Source organism: Zalophus californianus, chromosome 1, assembly GCF_009762305.2.
Source record: "Zalophus californianus isolate mZalCal1 chromosome 1, mZalCal1.pri.v2, whole genome shotgun sequence".
Lineage (NCBI taxonomy): Eukaryota > Metazoa > Chordata > Mammalia > Carnivora > Otariidae > Zalophus > Zalophus californianus.
In genome coordinates this window covers 62544940-62563660 of record NC_045595.1, presented here as the reverse complement: position 1 = coordinate 62563660, position 18721 = coordinate 62544940, and the positions used below count along the sequence as shown (strand labels likewise).

The 18721-nt window shown below is 39.3% G+C and overlaps 1 protein-coding gene across 5 annotated transcripts in view; it reads left to right on the top strand.

Moving 5' to 3' along the window:
* The window catches only part of CNOT10 (CCR4-NOT transcription complex subunit 10), a 77683-nt gene that overhangs the window by 27752 nt on the left and 31210 nt on the right, over positions 1 to 18721 (top strand). For 4 of the 5 annotated variants that reach the window (XM_027586740.1, XM_027586737.1, XM_027586736.1 and 1 more), the window contains exons 5-10: positions 2197 to 2339; positions 7095 to 7181; positions 7834 to 7917; positions 9631 to 9748; positions 13014 to 13163; positions 14671 to 14873. In XM_027586740.1, the coding sequence (XP_027442541.1) occupies positions 2197 to 2339; positions 7095 to 7181; positions 7834 to 7917; positions 9631 to 9748; positions 13014 to 13163; positions 14671 to 14873 (785 nt within the window). The remainder of the gene's footprint in view (positions 1 to 2196; positions 2340 to 7094; positions 7182 to 7833; positions 7918 to 9630; positions 9749 to 13013; positions 13164 to 14670; positions 14874 to 18721) is intronic. The other variant, XM_027586738.1, reaches the window with a different exon arrangement.

Genomic DNA, 18721 nt, shown 5'->3' with positions numbered 1-18721 from the left:
TTTCAAGGTGCTCCTCTTCTGTGCTGAGGGCATGGTAGCTGGGTAGATTGGGCAAGAGAAACACCACTGGTGAAGATGGGGTAAATTGTGACCTTTCTTTATAAAGCTGGAAACCAGAATTATACTTCTAGGATGACACAGATGTGTTTTTCTATGAAGCGGGGAGGGTTGTTTGTTTTTTGTTAAGTAATCTCTACACCTAAGTGGGGCTTGAACTTATCAAAAGTCACATGCTCTACCAACTGAGCCAGCCAGGTGCCCCTTTGTAAAAAGCTGGTTTTTAGAATTTCTGAAACAGTTCATGAAATCCTGTTAATCCATACTGTGGCTGAGTATGGAATATAACAACCAACTAGGTAGAATTCAAATTTTTTTTCTTCTTTGAAAATTATTATTGTTCTTTTAATTTATAAGTAATCTCTACACCCAACATGGGGTTCAAACTTAGAACCCCAAGATCAGGAGTCACATGCTCTTCCAACTGAGCCAGCCAGGCACCCCCATTATTGTTATTTTTAAAAAACGTTACTATTTGAGGGATGCCTGGGTAGCTCAGTTGACTGAATGTCCAACCCTTGGTTTCAGCTCAGGTCATGATCTCAGGGTCCTGCAATTTAGCCCTGCGTCAGACTCCATGCTCACTAGGGAGTCTGCTTGTGGATTCTCTTCCCTTCCTCTCCCTCTGCCCTGTTGTCCCAGCTTGTGCACACTTGCACTCACTCTCTCTAAAATAAATAAATCTTTAGAAAAAAATAAAAATATCACTACTAGGTTCTTCTGCAACGTGTATTTATTGAGCATATACTGTGGACCAAAACTGTCCTGGGAAAGGGCGCCTGGGTGGCTCAGTCGTTAGGTGGCTGCCTTCGGCTCAGGCCATGGTCCCGGGGTCCTGGGATCGAGTCCCACATCAGGGTCCCTGTTCGGCGGGAAGCCTGCTTCTCCTCTCACTCCTGCTTGTGTTCCTGCTCTTGCTCTCTCTCTCTCTGTCAAATAAATAAATAAATCTTTAAAAAAAAAATGTTCTGGGATGTGAAGATAATGCAGTGAATGAAATAAAGTCTTTACCCTCATTATGCTAATATTCTAATGGGAGAGAGAACAACACAATAAATATATATTTTGTGAGGTAGCTGAATGCCATGAAGAAAAGCTAAAATTGGGTAAGAGGATAGAGATGGATTGGGAACCTTATTTTTAGATAAGGCAGTCAAGGAAGGCCTGGGATAAGACAGTATTTGAAAAGAGACCTGAGTGAATTTAAGAGGTGAGCCACATGGCTCTTGAGGAGGAAGGCATTCCAGCCAGAGATGATAGTATATGTGAAGAACCTGTAGTGAGCTTGAGTTTAGTGAGAGGAACAGCAGAAGTCGTTGTGACAGGAACTAGGTGGGGGAAACAGAAGCAAATGAAGTTGTAAGTAGTAAGGGGCAGAATAGGTGAAGTCCTGTGGCCTAGGTGAGGACTTAACTGTTTTAAGAGTGGTGGGTGACCTTTGCGCATCAACCACCTTGATTTTAGCTTTAAATGGAATCCACTCTGGCTGCTGTGTAAAAGCAAGAATGGAATCAGGAAGACTTGTTAGGAGGCTCTCTTAAGGGCTTTTGAAATTTCTGTTCTTGATTTTAGCATTCTTTTTTAGACCTTATTTTTCCTTTTTTCTTCTGAAAGGAAAAGAAAATGATATACCAGGTTACCCTTCCTTTCTTTTTGGGCTCTTCTTCCTTTGAAGTCCTTCTTAGAGTTGGAAGGAACCTCAAAAGATCACCTGGCTCACCCCCCTGCCTTCAGGCAGGTGAAGTATTCTCCCCATTTTACAGGTTGGCCAGCTGAGGTCTAAAAATTAGCTCAGTGATGTGTAGAGGCCACATATCTAGTAAGTAGCTAAGCGAGTACTGGAATTGAGGTTTCCTTCTTCCTAAAGTAATATTCCTCATTTCATGTGTTGGTGTTTGGTGGATATTTTGTCAAAGGAGGATCTGTCACTAGGAACCCTGCAATGAGAGGCCTTGAGATGCAGAAGAGAATAGCATTGTTGGTATTGCACGTTGTTCCATTCATGGCTCTAGGTGATGAACAGTCATTTAAATAATAAGACTGAGTCTTTGCTCTTTAGAACTTTTTGGGGAGGAGTGGTCTGAAATGTTCGCTTCACTTTGGATTATAACTTTTCTTTTCCTGTTTTTTTTCCCCCAGAAGAAAAATTTGCCCAAGCAGTGTGTTTTTTGCTTGTAGACCTATATATATTAACCTATCAAGCTGAGAAAGCTTTGCATCTTCTTGCTGTCCTAGAAAAAATGATTTCACAAGGCAACAATAACAAAAATGGGAAGAATGAGGTAAGTGTTCTGAGGTGATCAGATTAAAATTTGTGGTTAATATTTGGAGTTATTAAATATTTTAACAGCTTTATTGAAATATAATTCACTGTACAGAATGGTCGCTATTGTTAATCATACCATAGTATTACATACTTGAAGATGGCTAAGAGAGTAGATCTTTGAAGTCCTCAGCACAAGAATAAAAACCTTTTGTAATTATGTATAGTATAGTGATAGATGTTTTTTTTTTTTTTTAAGATTTTATTTATTTATTCATGAGAGACACAGAGAGAGAGAGCAAGAGAGAGGCAGAGGGAGAAGCAGGCTCCCAAGGAGCAGGGAGCCCGATGCGGGACTCGATCCGAGGACTCTGGGATCATAACCTGAGCCAAAGGCAGACGCTTAACCATCTGAGCCACCCAGGCACCCTTTTTTTTTTTTTTTTTTTTTAAGATTTTATTTATTGGGCGCCTGGGTGGCTCAGTCGTTAAGCGTCTGCCTTCGGCTCAGGTCATGATCCCAGGGTCCTGGGATCGAGTCCCACATCGGGCTCCCTGCTCAGCGGGAAGCCTGCTTCTCCCTCTCCCACTCCCCCTGCTTGTGTTCCTGCTCTCGCTGTCTCTCTCTGTCCAATAAATAAATAAAATCTTTAAAAAAAAAAAAAGATTTTATTTATTTATTCATGAGAGACAGAGAGAGAGGCAGAGGGAGAAGCAGGCTCCCCAGGAGTAGGGAGCCTTATGTGGGACTCGATCCCAGGACCCTGGGATTATGACCTGAGCCGAAGGCAGACGCTTAACCATCTGAGCCACCCAGGTGCCCTAGTGATAGATGTTTTAACTAGACTTATTTCATAGTATTTACAAATACTATTATGTTGTATACCTAATAGTGTTTATGTCAGTTATACTTCAATTTAAGAATTCTTGTAATAAAAACCAGAAGAATTATGCCTACCCTCAGGCGGCCCATAGGCTAGGTAGGGAGAGACAGATGAGTTAAAATTTTGATTAATGGGGGCAACTGACTGTTGCTCTACCAACTCAGTTGGTAGAGCATGTGACTCTTAATGTCAGGGTCGTGAGTTCGAGCCCCACGTTGGGCATGGAGCCTACTTATTTAAGAAACTAATTTGATCAGTGACCTAAAAAAGCAAATATAATTCACATCTACAAAATTTAACATTTTAAGGTGTACAATTCAGTGGCTTTTAGTATACTCACAGTTGTAGAACTGTCATCACTATCTAAATTCCAGAACATTTCATCACCCCAAAAAGAAACCCTGTACCTGTTAGCACTTTTTCCCCTTCCCTCAACCCCTGGCAGCCACTAATCTACTTTCTATCTTTATGAATTTGACTATGCTAGACATTTTATATAAATGGAATCATACAGTATGTGGCCTTTTGTGATTGGTTTCTTTCACTTGGCATAATACCTTCAAAGTTTACCAGGTTGTAACATGTACTTCATTCCCTTTTCATGTATTTCATTCCTTTTTATGGCCATATAATCCTCCACTATATGCTTTTGACACATTTTTTTTTATCCATCAGTTGATGGTCATTTGGGTTGTTTTCCACATTTGACTAATATAAATGATGCTGCTGTAAACATTTGTGTACATATTTTTGTGGAGGCATATATGTTTTCATTTTTTGGGTATATGTTTACGAGTGGAATTGCTGGATCATACGGCAGTTCTATGTTTAATCTTAGGAGGAACTACCAGCCTGTTTTCCAGAGTAGCTACACTATTTTACATTCCTACCAGCCTTTCATGAAGATCCCAGGTTCTCCACATTCTTGTCAACCTTGTTATCTTTTTTTTAAAGATTTTATTTATTTATTTGACAGAGAGATACAGCGAGGGAACACAAGCAGGGAGAGAGGGAGAGGTAGAAGCAGGCCTCCCGCAGAGCAGGTAGCCTGATGCGGGGCTCGGTCCCAGGACCCTGGGACCATGACCCGAGCCAAAGGCAGACGCCCAATGACTGAGCCACCCAGGCGCCCCCTTTTTTTTTACACTGTAACTGTCCTAATGGGTGTAAAGTGGTATCTCATAGTGGTCTTAATTTCTGTGCTTACTAAGGGTGTGTGTTTGCATCTTTTCCTGTGTGAAATGTTTTATAGAATGTAAAGATTAGAATTAAGACAATAGAAATCCATAACCTGGATAAACAGGGCAGCTTTTTTTTTTTTAAAGATTTTATTTTTTTTATTTATTTGACAGAGGGACAGCAAGAGAGGGAACACAAGCAGGGGGAGTGGGAGAGGGAGAAGCAGGCTTACTGCCGAGCAGGGAGCCTGATGTGGAGCTCCATTCCAGGACCCTGGGATCATGACCTGAGCCAAAGGCAGACGCTTAATGACTGAGCCACCCAGGCACCCAGGGCAGTTTTCACTAGAGAAAATTTCATCATTTAAGTTCTTCAGAAAGAGTGCATATTTATGACATATTCTGGGATAAGAGACTTGTACATTAAGAATACTTCTTAGATCTCATGGTTGTTGTTTTTTTTTTTTTTTTAAAGATTTTATTTATTTATTTATTTGAGAGAGAGAAACAGCATGAGAGGGGAGAGGGTCAGAGGGAGAAGCAGGCTCCCCACTGAGCCGGGAGCCCGATGCAGGACTTGATCCCAGGACTCCTGGATCATGACCTGAGCTGAAGGCAGTCGCCCAACCAACTGAGCCACCCAGGTGCCCTCATGGGTTTTCTACTTTTAAGATTTTATTTGTATTTTTAGTTATTTATATTTGTGAAGATTTTATTTGAGAGAGCACACACACATGCGTGAGTGGTGGGGTGGGGCAGAGGGAGAGGGAGAAGCAGGTTCCCTGCCCAGCAGGGAGCCCAACATGGGGTTCGTTCCCAGAACCCCAAGATCATGACATGAGCCGAAGGCAGACGCTTAACTGACTGAGCCACCCAGATGCCCCAAGATTTTATTTTTAAGTAATTTCTACACCCAACATGGGACTCAAACCCACAACCGTGAGTTCAAGAGTCACAAACTCACCTGACTTAGCCAGTGGAGGTGGCCACCATGAGGTGCCCCTCTTGTTTTTTGTTTTGCTTGTTCTCTAGTTGTCAAGGGATGGTCCTTCTCTCTTCCTGTTACGGCCCTTTTGTTAAAAAAGGAGTATTTGTAGAAAACAGATTGTTAATACCTTCCTTTATACCTGTGTAAGTTCTCAAAGTTTAAAAGTAAGTATCTAGGGCACTTGGGTGGCTCAGTCATTAAGTGTCTGCCTTCGGCTGGGGTCATGATCCCAGGGTCCTGGGATTGAGCCCTGCATTGGGCTCCCTGCTCAGTGGGGAGTCTGCTTCTCCCTCTCCCACTCTTTTGGCTTGTGTTCCCTCTCTTACGGTGTCTCTCTCTGTCAAATAAAATCTTTAAAAAAAAAAATAAAAGTAAACATCTAGCATTACTTTCTACAATTTAACAGGTGTAGATAGAAAATAATTCAGTTAAATCATCTTAGCATTATTCCTAAACACTGTGTGGTAAAATACTTTGTTTTACATATTCAGTATGTAAGAGTTGATAAAATATAATTCCGTTCAAAAGATGCTTGTGTCCTCTGCTAGATATTAAAGAATAAAAACCTTATAGTTCACACTTTGTGAGAGAGGAGAAAGATGGGCAGCATCTGTCCAGGGACTGGGAAGAAGGCGAGTAGAGATGATTTTGGAGAAGTTAGGGGCGCCTGGGTGGCTCAGTCGGTTGAATGTTCGACTCTTGATTTCGGCTCAGGTTGAGATCTTGGGTCGTGAGATCAAGCGCCATGTAGGGCTCTGTGCTCAACGTGGAGTCGGCTTGAGATTCTCACTGCCTCTCCCTCTGCTCCCCCTCCAAATAAATACTGATTTTTTGGAGAAGTTTGGATGTTTGATTTCGGCCTTGAAAGATGTAATATAATTCAACGAGTCAGAAGCAGAAGGATGGAGCAGAGTAACTGGCACGGCAGAGAAAACATCACAGAAGGTGTGAGAGTGGTATGTTGGAGGAATTTCTGGTAACCTGAAATGCATAGTACACCTGAAAAATGTAGGTATAGGAGATCAGGAGATGAGATTGGCAACTCAAATACTGGTCACATTGTGAAGGGTTTTGGATATTACTAGGAATCTAGCATATGATGTTGGCAGTATTTATACCAGAGAAAGTTTTTAAGAGGGAAATGACATGGGGGCACCTGGGTGGCTCAGTCTGTTAAGTGTCTGCCTTGGGCTCAGGTCATGATCTCGGGGTCCTGGGACTGAGCTTGACTTCAGGCTCCCTGCTCAGTGGAGAGTCTGCTTCTCCCTCTCTGTCCCATACCCCCCCCTCGTTCTCTCTCTCTCTCTCTCAAATAAATAAAAATCTTTTTTTTTTAAATGTAGACATCAAAACTTTAAAAAAGGGATGCCTTGGTGGCTCAGTTAAGCATCTGCCTTTGGCTCAGGTCATGATCCCAGTGTCCTGGGATCGAGCCCCACATTGGGCTCCTTGCTCAGTGGGGAGTCTGCTTCTCCCTCTCTCACTCCTCTGCTTGTGTTCCCTCTCTCGCTGTGTCTGTCGAATAAATAAAATCTTAAAAAAAAAAATTTTTTTTCCTGTTACCCACTCCAGACTATTATACCTGAATCTCTGGGGGTGAGACCTGGGATTCTGTAGTTTTAAAATGTTCTCTAGGTGATTCAGATAAGCTCACTTGTAAATCACTGATTTAATTATGGCAAAAAATTTTTAATTTTCGTTAACTTTGTTTTACCTCCTTACAGACTGGTAATAACACGAACAAAGATGGATCAAATCATAAAGCTGAAAGTGGAGCCCTAATAGAAGCTGCAAAATCAAAGATTCATCAGGTAGCATAAATTCTCAGAGAGGTTATGCATCACGTATATTTGCTAATAGTTATGAATGATGAAGAATGTGATAGATCATTGAAAGCAGTAAATAATTCAAGGCATGTATATTTGTTTGGCTTTGAAGTATTATAATTTAAAAGCATATTTATCCTTCTAATTATATTTGCTTAAAATGATAATGCAGTATCTTTTAATTACTTGATAAAAGATTGAGAGAAATGGCTTGGGAATGTATTGAATGATAAAATCATTTGTAGACTACTAAAATTCATTCTTAATTAGCCAGGTGCAGATAAAAATGATAGGAATTAGAGAATTGCTGAATCACTGTATTGTGCCCCTGAAACTAATACTGTACGTTAATTATACTGGAATTAAAATATAAATTAGTTTTTTAAAAAATAAAAGAATTGTTAGGATTTTTGCTTGGAATTTAAGTATAAATTTTCTACCATTTTGTTTTTTTAGAATGCATTCTAAGAATACAGTAAAAATAGATTAAGATAATTTAAAACTTAGTTTTGCAAGTAACTGGTATAACTATGTTGTAAACAGATTGGATTGAAATTTCATTTAACTAGAAAGTAAAACTACTTCAGCATGTGTAAATCCATCATAGTTCTCACATACTAGCATTTTCCTTTGATAGTATAAAGTAAGAGCTTATATCCAAATGAAGTCCCTGAAAGCATGCAAAAGGGAAATCAAGTCAGTCATGAACACAGCTGGAAATGTAAGTTTCTTCTTGATTTTCTTTTCTTTTTTTCCAGTTTGTAACTTTTATGTCCTAAAACTTTCTTGTTTGGATAGTAGGTATTTGTGAGTCTTAAATAATTTATTTTAGTCTATTATAGTATATATATACTGTTACATATAATCCTTGACATTGAGTTGTAAAGTGATGATCATACTGTGTCTGTAATTTAATACTTTTCTCACTTAAAATTATAGCAAGCATTTTCCCTTGGTGTGTAGCCCTCAAAACCACCATTTTAAATAGCTATCTAGTATTCTGGAAATGGTTTATCACAAGTCATGTAAACATTTACTGTTAGACACTTTAGAATCTTATTAGTTTATACTCAAAACATTTATTAAAGATTAACAGTTCAGCTATAGCCCAAACCTACCCTTTCCAAATGATCTTTGACTTGACAGTACCTCAATTTGAGTAATGTTGCTAGAGTATTTGAGATAAAATTACTCCTTCCTTCCACTCCCTCCACTCCACTCCTCCGCTGATAACATAACGTTTAAGACTGTGGAAGGAAAAGATAGAATTGTGAACATTCTTGATGCTTTTGGGAAAACTGTTAATTTTAAGTATGAAGTCATAGGGAGAAATAGTTTGGCTTTGAAGTATTGTAGTAGTTTGTACTACAGTTTGTAGTAGGAATGGTTCAGGATAATTGACCCTAGAAATCCTAGGCAGGATCCAGATTAGTCACTGGGTCAGTACTCAAGTGATTTCTGAGGAGAACAAATTGTAGCCACAGTCTGAGGGGGTAGACTTGAGGCTAAGAGGGAAAAGCCTAACTAGCCAGCTAACCATTATCAAACCTTTTTTGAGATAAAAGACATGATCCCTGCCTTAATGGAAGCTATACTCACAGCGGAGAGAGAAACAGGAAAATAGATAATTGTAATGCAGGGTAGTAGTAATACCTAAATCAGGAAGGAAGTATTGCTACCCGGAATAAGCTTTGGAAGCCCTTGTTCCTCAATGACCAGGAGGCAGAGCAGAGCATGAACAAGGACTTAGAAGAAAAGCCTATAGCTAAGCTAAAGTGAATAAATGATGAGACCAGGATGTCCTCTTGGATGGATGTTCAGTCTGCAGATCTATGCATGCTTTTGCATTCTAAATAGGTATGATACAGATGATCCTCCACTAGGATTCTTAGGGGAAGTGAAACATGGTCTGCCATTGAAAATGGGATCTTTGTCACAAGCAAGATTAACTCTTGAAAATAAGGCATTCTGTTAGGCAATTCTTCCATCCATAGAATGACACTTTTTTTTTCCTATTTGGAAAGTCATTGGATTATTTGTGTCCCTTTGGGTTCTAATGAAGGTGCATCTGTACCCTAAAAAATAAGGGAGACTTCCAGTCTCTCTAGTCATTGAACTGAAGGACCTAGTTAAATTGGCTTCCAAGTAGTAGTATAATAGATGAAGACAGTCTGTTGATGATCTGCAGACTATATTCTTATACATAGGTACTGCGTGTATTTTTTTTAGGCAGACCCTTAATTCAGTTGATAAGATGCTCTCTGATAGGTTTAATATTTTTAGATCATGAAAGCAATGAAAAATTGCTATAGTTTTTTGTGAGCATGATTTGATTAATTTATGCTCTTGAATACATGCCAATACGGCAGTATGATTATGATCTCACAATAGACATCTGAAAACAAAATATAAGCAACTTATATTTTCTTTACAGTCTGCACCCTCTCTATTTCTTAAAAGCAATTTTGAGTACTTAAGAGGCAATTATCGAAAAGCTGTGAAGCTATTAAATAGTTCAAACATTGCTGAACATCCAGGATTCATGAAAACAGGTAAAAGAAAATTGTGAAATTCTAGTATTTTTTCTGGTTCTTCTGTCTTTTGTTGTTTATTTCCTACAGTGCTCTTCAGTGTGATTTTTGCTAATTTTTTTATTTTTATTTTTTATTTTTTTAAAGATTTTATTTATTTATTTGACAGAGAGGGAACACAAGCAGGGGGAGTGGGAGAGGGAGGAGCAGGCTTCCCACAGAGCAGGGAGCCCGATGTGGGACTCAATCCCAGGACCCTGGGATCATGACCTGAGCAGAAGGCAGACGCTCAACCGACTGAGCCACCCAGGTGTCCCTGTTTAGAAAGATTGATTGATTGATTGATTTTAAGATCTTATTTATTTACTTGACAGACACAAAGTGAGAGAAGGAACACAAGCAGGGGGAGTGGGAGAGGGAGAAGCAGGCTTCCTGCTTAGCAGGGAGCCCAATGGAGGGCTCCATCCGAGGACCCTAGGATCATGACCTGAGTTGAAGGCAGACGCTTAACGACTGAGCCACCCAGGTGCCCCTAGAAAGTTTTAATGAGGTTTAAGCGTCTGTTTAAGCATCCATCTCTTGATTTTGGTTCAGATCATGATCTCAGGGTAATGAGATCGAGGCCTGCATCGAGCTCAGTGCTGGGTGTGGAGTCTGCTTAATTAAGATTCTGTCTCTTCCTCTGCTCTTCTCCGTGTCTAAAAAAAAGTTTTTTTTTTTTAAGTTTTAATGAGTTGCTTAATACTGTTGGTAAAATGGAAGGTAAAATTTGGGGCTTTTAAGTTCACATCATTGCTTTTTATGGGGAGAAAGGAGGAAAATCCATTTATTCAAGAAATGAAGTCAAACTATTGAAAATGATTTATCCCAAGTTTAAAATGCAAAGATGGGGGTACCTGGGTGGCTCAGTTGGTTAAGCCTCTGACTCTTGGTTTCAGCTCAGGTCATGGTCTCAGTGTTGTGAGTTTAAGCCCCAGGTTGGGCTCTGCACTCAGCGTGGAGTCTGCTTAAGATTTTTTTTCCCCCCTCTGCTTCTCGCCCCCCTTCACATGCACTCGCACTCACTCACTCACTCACTCACTCATAAATAAATAAAATCTTAAAATGCAAAGGATGAATAAGTTTTTTGGGGATGCTTTCTTTTAGATTCTATCCAGATACGAAGATAGAACACACCTGCAGGGGCGCCTGGGTGGCTTAGTGGGTTAAACGGCTGCCTTTGGCTCAGGTGGTGATCCCAGATTCCTGGGATCAAGCCCGGAGGCGGGCTCTCTGATCAGCAGGAAGTTGGCTTCTCCCTCTCCCTCTACCTGCTGCTCCCCCTTGTTGTGCTCATGCGCTCTTTCTCTCTCTCTCTCTCCCTGTCAAATAAATAAAGAAAATCTAAAAAAAAAAAGCACACCTGCAGGCATACTCACCTCCCCCCTTTACCTGTTCTGTTAAGTGGGGTTGTAAAAGGTGGAGAAAAGCAATTTGTTCCATTACAGTTCTCTTGGATATTCTGTTTATTCTGAGTACCCATTTTTAATTGTGCTAAATTTTCATTTTTGCTGTTTTTATTGTCATAATTTCCCCTCAGAGTCCCATAACACCCAGACACTGAAATGATCTTTAGGACTAAAACTTCAGTATCCTTTGAGAAAATTTTGCTTAGGATTGTCTTGATACAGATTTCAGAATCAATATTTTTAGGCTCTACAGTGGAGTGAGGAGCAGGACATATAGTTGACTACTCAACAGTTAAGATGATCTAATGGGAAAGATTTTTATATAGTAGTTATATATTTTATGTACTAATTTTTTACAGTTATTAATTTAAAAATATTTTATTTCTCATGTAAAATTATTTTTTGCTGCTGATGAAATATGCTTATTGGAAAAGATTCAGGAATAGAATGTTTCTTAAATTGTTCACAATGCCACTACCAGAAGTAGCCTCCTTTAAATAAACATTTTAATGTATTTCCTACTGTCTTCCCCAGAAGCCTACTATTTGTCTTTTTAAAATACCATTGCTCAATTTAAAAACACATCAGAAGAAAATCTTTAGATTTTAGTATTAAGCATTGAATATCCTGAGTGTTAATTTTGTCAGTCTGATCCGGTATTTTATATCATTGTGGAAAAGACAAACTATCAGTGAATTGTTTTGGAGTATTTGGGAAGCAGTTTAGAAGAAGAAAACTAAAGCTTGGATTCCTTTCATTACACCAAAATAAAACCCAGAGGAATGAAGGGTTGAAAGCAGCTAAAGAAAACTTGAATATTTTAATTTGGGGGGCGGTGGGAGACTTGATTAAATTTTATCCAAAATGCAAGAACCATAGATTTTAGAAAAGATGATTAAATTTCACCACATAAAAATGTAAAACTTTTTATGATTAAACTCACACACATACACACTGAAGCAGGTCATAAGACAGATGACACACTGGCTTTGGGGGGAATATTTGAAACAGATGTGCCAGAAGGTTTCTATAACATAATAACAGGTAACCAATAGGAAAAACATCTGTAACCAAATAAAAAAATGGGTAAAGAACAGAAAGAAGCAGTGTGTGTATTACAGGATAAGAAATACAAATGCCTAACAAGGGCGCCTTGGTGGCTCAGTTGGTTGAGCGACTGCCTTCGGCTCAGGTCATGATCCTGGAGTCCCAGGATCGAGTCCCACATTGGGCTCCCAGCTCAGCAGGGAGTCTGCTTCTCCCTCTAACCCTCTTCCCTCTCGTGCTTTTCTATTTCTGTCTCTCATTCTCTCTCTCAAATAAATAAATAAAATCTTTAAAAAAAAATGCTAACAAGCTTGAGAAGATAGATGCTCAGCCTTAGTGATAATTAAAGAAGTGTGAACTAACAGTGAAGACTTTAAACAAGCAAAAGCAGGATTTTATATATTGTTTAATGTATTCTTGCTACTCATTTAGTATGTTTCCATATATACTGATTCTTTCCAGTTTCTACATAATATTTTGTTGTGTGGATGCAGTGCATATAATGTTACTAATAAATACTTTTGTCCTTTGCATTATTATATTGTCTACAATTATTTAAAAATCAGAAGAAAAGATTAAGCAGGCTAACAAAATCAATGGTTAGGGTTTATCACCTTTAATAAAAGATTTTAAAAGGAAAGGAACTTAGAAAATTTTCAGATGTCCTGAATTTCAGATGCCTTATAAACTTTTCTGTAAGGACCAGGTGGAATTGCTGTTGCATTGCCAATTCTTGTGTGGCGTATGTCAACAGTAACATTTTTGGACAAATTTATTTGTGTTTTTGTCAGGTGAATGCTTGAGATGCATGTTCTGGAATAATCTTGGTTGCATCCATTTTGCCATGAGCAAGCACAATTTGGGAATTTTCTACTTTAAAAAGGCTCTACAGGAGAATGACAATGTTTGTGCACAGCTCAGTGCAGGCAGCACTGATCCAGGTGAGCCCATTGCTGGGGGACAGTTCATATTTTACTACTTGAGAGCATGATCTTAAAGAGCAAGCATCTGAGCACTGAGTAATGTATAAAATTGTTGAATCACTATATTGTATACCTAACACTAATATAACAAGGTAAGTAAATTATACTGGAATTTAAAAAGTAATTTTTTTTTTTTTTTGGTAAAGAATAAATAGGTAGATAGTGATCAAGTGTCTGGTCAAAATGCATCCATATGTGCCTGCCTACAATTAACATTGACCCTGACCAACGGGTTTGACTCCGGGGATTTTTGATAGATATGGCTACTTCAAATAGCAAGGTGGTAGGAATAATTACCAAAGAAATTTAAATTATATTTACTTTTTCATGGATTTGAAAATCAGTAATCACACATGGTAATGTTACAAAGCAAAGTATGTTGCTAAGATTTCTCGACTAGTTTTTTTTGGTGTTTTTTTGTTGTTGTTTTGTTTTGTTTTTTAAGTAAGCTATATGCCCAATGTGGGCTTGAACTCACAACCCTGAAATTAAGAGTTGTATGCTTTACCGACTGAGCCAGCCAGGTGCACCTAAACTAGTTTTTATTATAGCTTCTTTCCAAGGTTTCACATGGGATGTTATAGGCAGCACCTGACAATCTTTTTTATTTTTTTATTTTTTTGCATCTGACAATCTTGGAGCAAATTCCTGAAGTTTCTTACTTTAATATTCATATGATATGGATCCTTGACCTGGAATGCTTAAAATCAAGCAATTATTTAGCTTTTTTAACCATAAAAAAACTGGTGAAAAGTGTATCCAAAATCATAAGTAGTCTTATTGTAGACTGTGAAACTTTGAATAGGTGAGTGAACCATAGTCTTTGTAGGTATAATATATTAATTTTTATTTTCATAGTAAAGTTCCCAAACTTCTGCTAACATTAGCTGAATACTTCTGGTTAATAAAGCACATGACAATAAAATGGCTAACCAAAATGAAAGTTAAAAAAGTGAATCTTCTGAAAAGGTGGAAAGGTGGTTAAAGATTCATAGGAGTCAGTGGGTCCTATCTATTTTGTTTGCTTTTCTGGACCATTGTTACCTGGGGAGCTGGCAAACGAGAAGAGACATCTCTGGCCACACCAGCACAAGCAACTGAGATGACCTGGAGAATATTTGTGGGGTTGAGGATGAAGATCATCACTAGGAGAGAGCTATTACAGCTTTACACTGGGCTGGAGCACCTGGGTGGCTCAGTCAGTTAAGCATTTGCATTTGGCTCAGGTCAAGATCCTGAATCCTGGGATCCAGCTCTGTGTCGGGAGTCTGCTTCTCCCTGTCCCTCTGATGCTCCCCTTGTTTGTGCTCTCTCTGTCAAATAAAATCTTTAAAAAAACACAAAACTTCACACTGGGGTCCTTGGTATTAAACAAAGTAGTATTTAAGTATTTAGTGGAATAAATGTTTTCAGTGTAACTGTTATTTTTAATCTAATTTTTTTCTTACCTAATTTGTATCATTAGGCAAGAAATTTTCGGGAAGACCCATGTGTACATTACTAACCAACAAGAGGTATGAGTTGCTATATAACTGTGGCATTCAGCTACTTCACATTGGAAGACCTCTTGCTGCCTTTGAGTGTCTGATTGAAGCTGTTCAGGTTTATCATGCAAATCCCCGCCTCTGGCTAAGGTTGGCTGAATGCTGCATTGCTGCAAATAAGGGGGTGAGTGCTCCTTGGGTATCTTATACACTCCCCCCCAGCTTGTTACATAGAAAGCAGAAAATACTTGAAAACACACAAGACCTCATTCTCTTTATAACTCAGAATTTATAAAGATAGTCTGTTCTTTAACAGTTGGACAAAAGATTTAGTTTCTTAAAGTCATTTATTAACATTCTGGTTCTTAAAGTATAGCACCCTGTATCAGCAGTAAACATTAAAGAGGTGAAGCCAACGAGAGGGTCATATCTGTTGGAACAGTGGTCTGCTAGCTGCTGGGGCGGGAGCCATATCATCTGCTGGCCTGAGAATGGTATGTGCACCAAGTGGTTAGAGAAGGACTAAGACCATGAGTGTGGAAAGAACTGTACAACATTGCATTTCCTTCAGTGGGAGGGGCTTTACTTTTGATTCAGTAAATGGTTCAGAGTTCATGGATTATCAAGCTGTCTCTCTCACACCTTTGTCCACAGTGACTGTGAGAAATAGGCCAGTTTACATGGGTGTCCTTGCCTAGAACATCTGCACGTGGTCGTTGGTAGAAGCCTTTGGAATCTCAAGTGGGGAGTGCTCAGTGGGAGTAGGAGAAAGACAGGTTCTATCAGAATTACCAGATGCCTGTATCACCCCATTTCCTACCCACCCCCCACCCTTGCTGCGCTCTTTGGCTGCGTGGAGATTGGGAGGCCTGGCACCTGGGGTTTGTCTGCCATAGGTGATATAGATGTTTTTGCTGCTCCTATTGTGGAACAGCACTTTCTGAGAAGCAGCTGCAAAAACTAGCATTTAGAAGTATGTTTGCCTGGCAGTTTTCACACATGATACTTAAGTTGTTCATGATTTGGGTATACCACTGGGGAAAGAGATAAGTGCTATCTTTGAAGGGCTTTAATCATTTATATAACTATCTTTGAAGGGCTTTAATCATTTATATAATTGTAATTTGCCTTTTAAAAAAGGACAACATTCTTTTTTTTTTTTTTTTAAGATTTCATTTATTTGAGAGAGAGCACAAGCAGGGGGAATAGCAGGCAGAGGGAGAAGCAGGCTCCCTGCTGAGCAAGGAGCCCGATGTGGGACTCAATCCCAGGACCCCAGAATCATGACTTGAGCCTAGAAGGATGCTTAACCAACTGAACCATCCAGGTGCCCTAAAAGAGAACTTCCTTATTGGATAATTCTTAAATTAACTGACAATTTTAGGTGGTATTTATACTTTTTTAAAACAAGAATCTCTAGAAATTGGGGCGCCTGGGTGGCTCTGCCATTGGCTTGGGTCATGATCCCAGGGTCCTGGGATCGAGCCTCATATCGGGCTCCCTGCTCAGCGGGAAGCCTGCTTCTCCCTCTCCCACTCCCCCTGCTTGTGTTCCTGCTCTTCCTATCTCTCTCTCTCTGTCAAATAAATAAATAAATCTTTAAAAAAAAAAAAATCTCTAGAAATTGTTTATTCTCTTTAATTCAATCATGAATTTAAGTGTTGGAGACCTCTCATTTGGACAGTTATTGGAAACCAGGGAATTAGATCTTCCTAGGAGTAGAGAAATACAGTAAGGTTTAATATTTTCTTTTCAAATTACTTATTTTTAGAAATAGTACCTTTAGGATAGTCTTTCATTCTGTGGATTTTATTATGAAGTCCCCATTCCTCCATTTTCTTGTACAAATTTCTAATTTTTTAAAAAAGATTTTATTTCTTTATTGGGGTGCCTTGAGCTCAGGTCATGATCCCAGGGTCCTGGGATTGGCCCGCATAGGGCTCCCTGCTCAGCAGGAAGCCTGCTTCTCCCTCTCCCACTCCCCCTGCTTGTGTTCCCTCTCTCGCTGTGTCTCTCTCTGTCAAAAAACAAATCAAAATCTTTAAAAAAAAATGAATTTATTTACTTTTAAAGATTTTTTTTTTTAAGATTTTATTTATTTGACAGAGACACAGCGAGAGAGGGAACGCAAGCAGGGGGAGTGGGAAGGGAGAAGCAGGCTTCCCGCTGAGCAGGGAGCCTGATGTGGGCCTCGATCCCAGGACCCTGGGATCATGACCCGAGCCGAAGGCAGACACTTAATGACTGAGCCACCCAGATGCCCCCAATAAGTTCATTTTTTAATAAAAAGAATGAACTTAATTGTTAAATTGGTGATGCTAAGGAGATGATTTATGTCCTGTTTATCTGATGCACGTTGCTTCAGACCGCTTTTGTCAGAAGCACAGCTTACGCTTACTTGGGTAGATATAATATGTGAGAAATCTCCTAATTATCAAATGTAGACTTAATTGCAGGGAGAGTATTTAAGCATTTTAAGAGAAGGCTATTAAAATATATAAATGTGGGGCGCCTGGGTGGCTCAGTCGTTAAGCATCTGCCTTCGGCTCAGGTCATGGTTCCAGGGTCCTGGGATGGGGCCCTGCATCGGGCTCCCTGCTCCACAGGAAGCCTGCTTCTCCCTCTCCCACTCCCCCTGCTTGTGTTCCCTCTCTCTCTCTGTCTCTCTCTGTCAAATACATAAATCTTTAAAAATATATATATGTATATAAATGTACCATTTATTTTTCTTAGTTCTGAAATTCAAATATGTTGAGTGCTATTGCTGTTATGGCACTATAAAGTAATATTTTAATTACATATGATTCTTCTACATCATGACTGATCTGACACACGTTCTGGCTATTGGTGTATTATTGAAAGCATTAGTTTATTATTGTGGGTTTTTAGTTCCATTCCATTTTTGTTTTCATCTGTTGCATCTTCACATCTAGCCATCTGATTGATCGGCTTGCGTGACCTTAAGGATCAGGAAAGAATGTATGGATGAATCACTATAAATTTATCACCACCACTAGGAAAAGAAGTCAGAATGGAAATCCTTCCCAGTAGTGGTTCAGAATATCCACTATCTGTAATTTTTCATTAATGTTGCTTGGCTGCATCCTTGACAGAAAATTTCCAATCAGAGAGGCGCTTGGGTGGTTCAGTTGGTTAAGGGTCCAACTCTTCTTTTCCGCTCAGTTCATGATCTCACGGTTGTGGAATCGAGGCCTGCACTGGGCTCTGTGCTCTGTGTGGAGTCTGCTTCAGATTCTCTCCCTCTCCCTCACGCTCTCTCAAATAAATAAATAAATAAAACCTTTAAAAAAAGTTTTCAATCAGAGCAGTTCTGTTGTATTTTTTAAGCATGTTGTGGTTTTTTTTTTAAGGTTTTATTTATTTATTTGACAGAGACAAAGCGAGAGAGGGAACACAAGCAGGGGGAGTGGGAGAGGGAGAAGCAGGCTTCCCACAGAGTGAGGAGCCCGATGTGGGGCTCAATCCCAGGACCCTGGGACCATGACCTGAGCCGAAGGTAGACGCTTAACGACTAAGCCACCCAGGCGCCCAGGCATGTTGTATTTTTTAAGCACTATGTAATATTTTCTGTTTAAAATGAATATGCAAGTGAATCTTTGTTTTATTAGAAGTCATAAATAGAAGTTATAGTAGGAGCAATTAAGTAACAGTACAGAAACATTGTGCTTAGAGAAGGACTTTTTGCAGGGCAGAGTTTAGCTCTGTGAGTTCATGGATTGGCTCAAGTTTATTCTGCATATGAGAATCTGCCTGACTTTATATGACTACTCGGGAATCCACCTGCAGGTAACTCAGACTTGGAGTGAAAGGGAAGATAGAGGTAGTTGACATCATCAAGTTCCCGTAGTAAGATTATGCATCTTAGTGAAATATCCTAAAATACTATATATATGTAAGTAGCTTTTACTCTTTTCAGTGTAATGTTTTACAGGGCTTTAGGGTTTTAATTTTCTAGAAGGCAAGAATTGTGCCCATGTAAATTTTAACATATAGCTTGTCCGAGTTTATAAG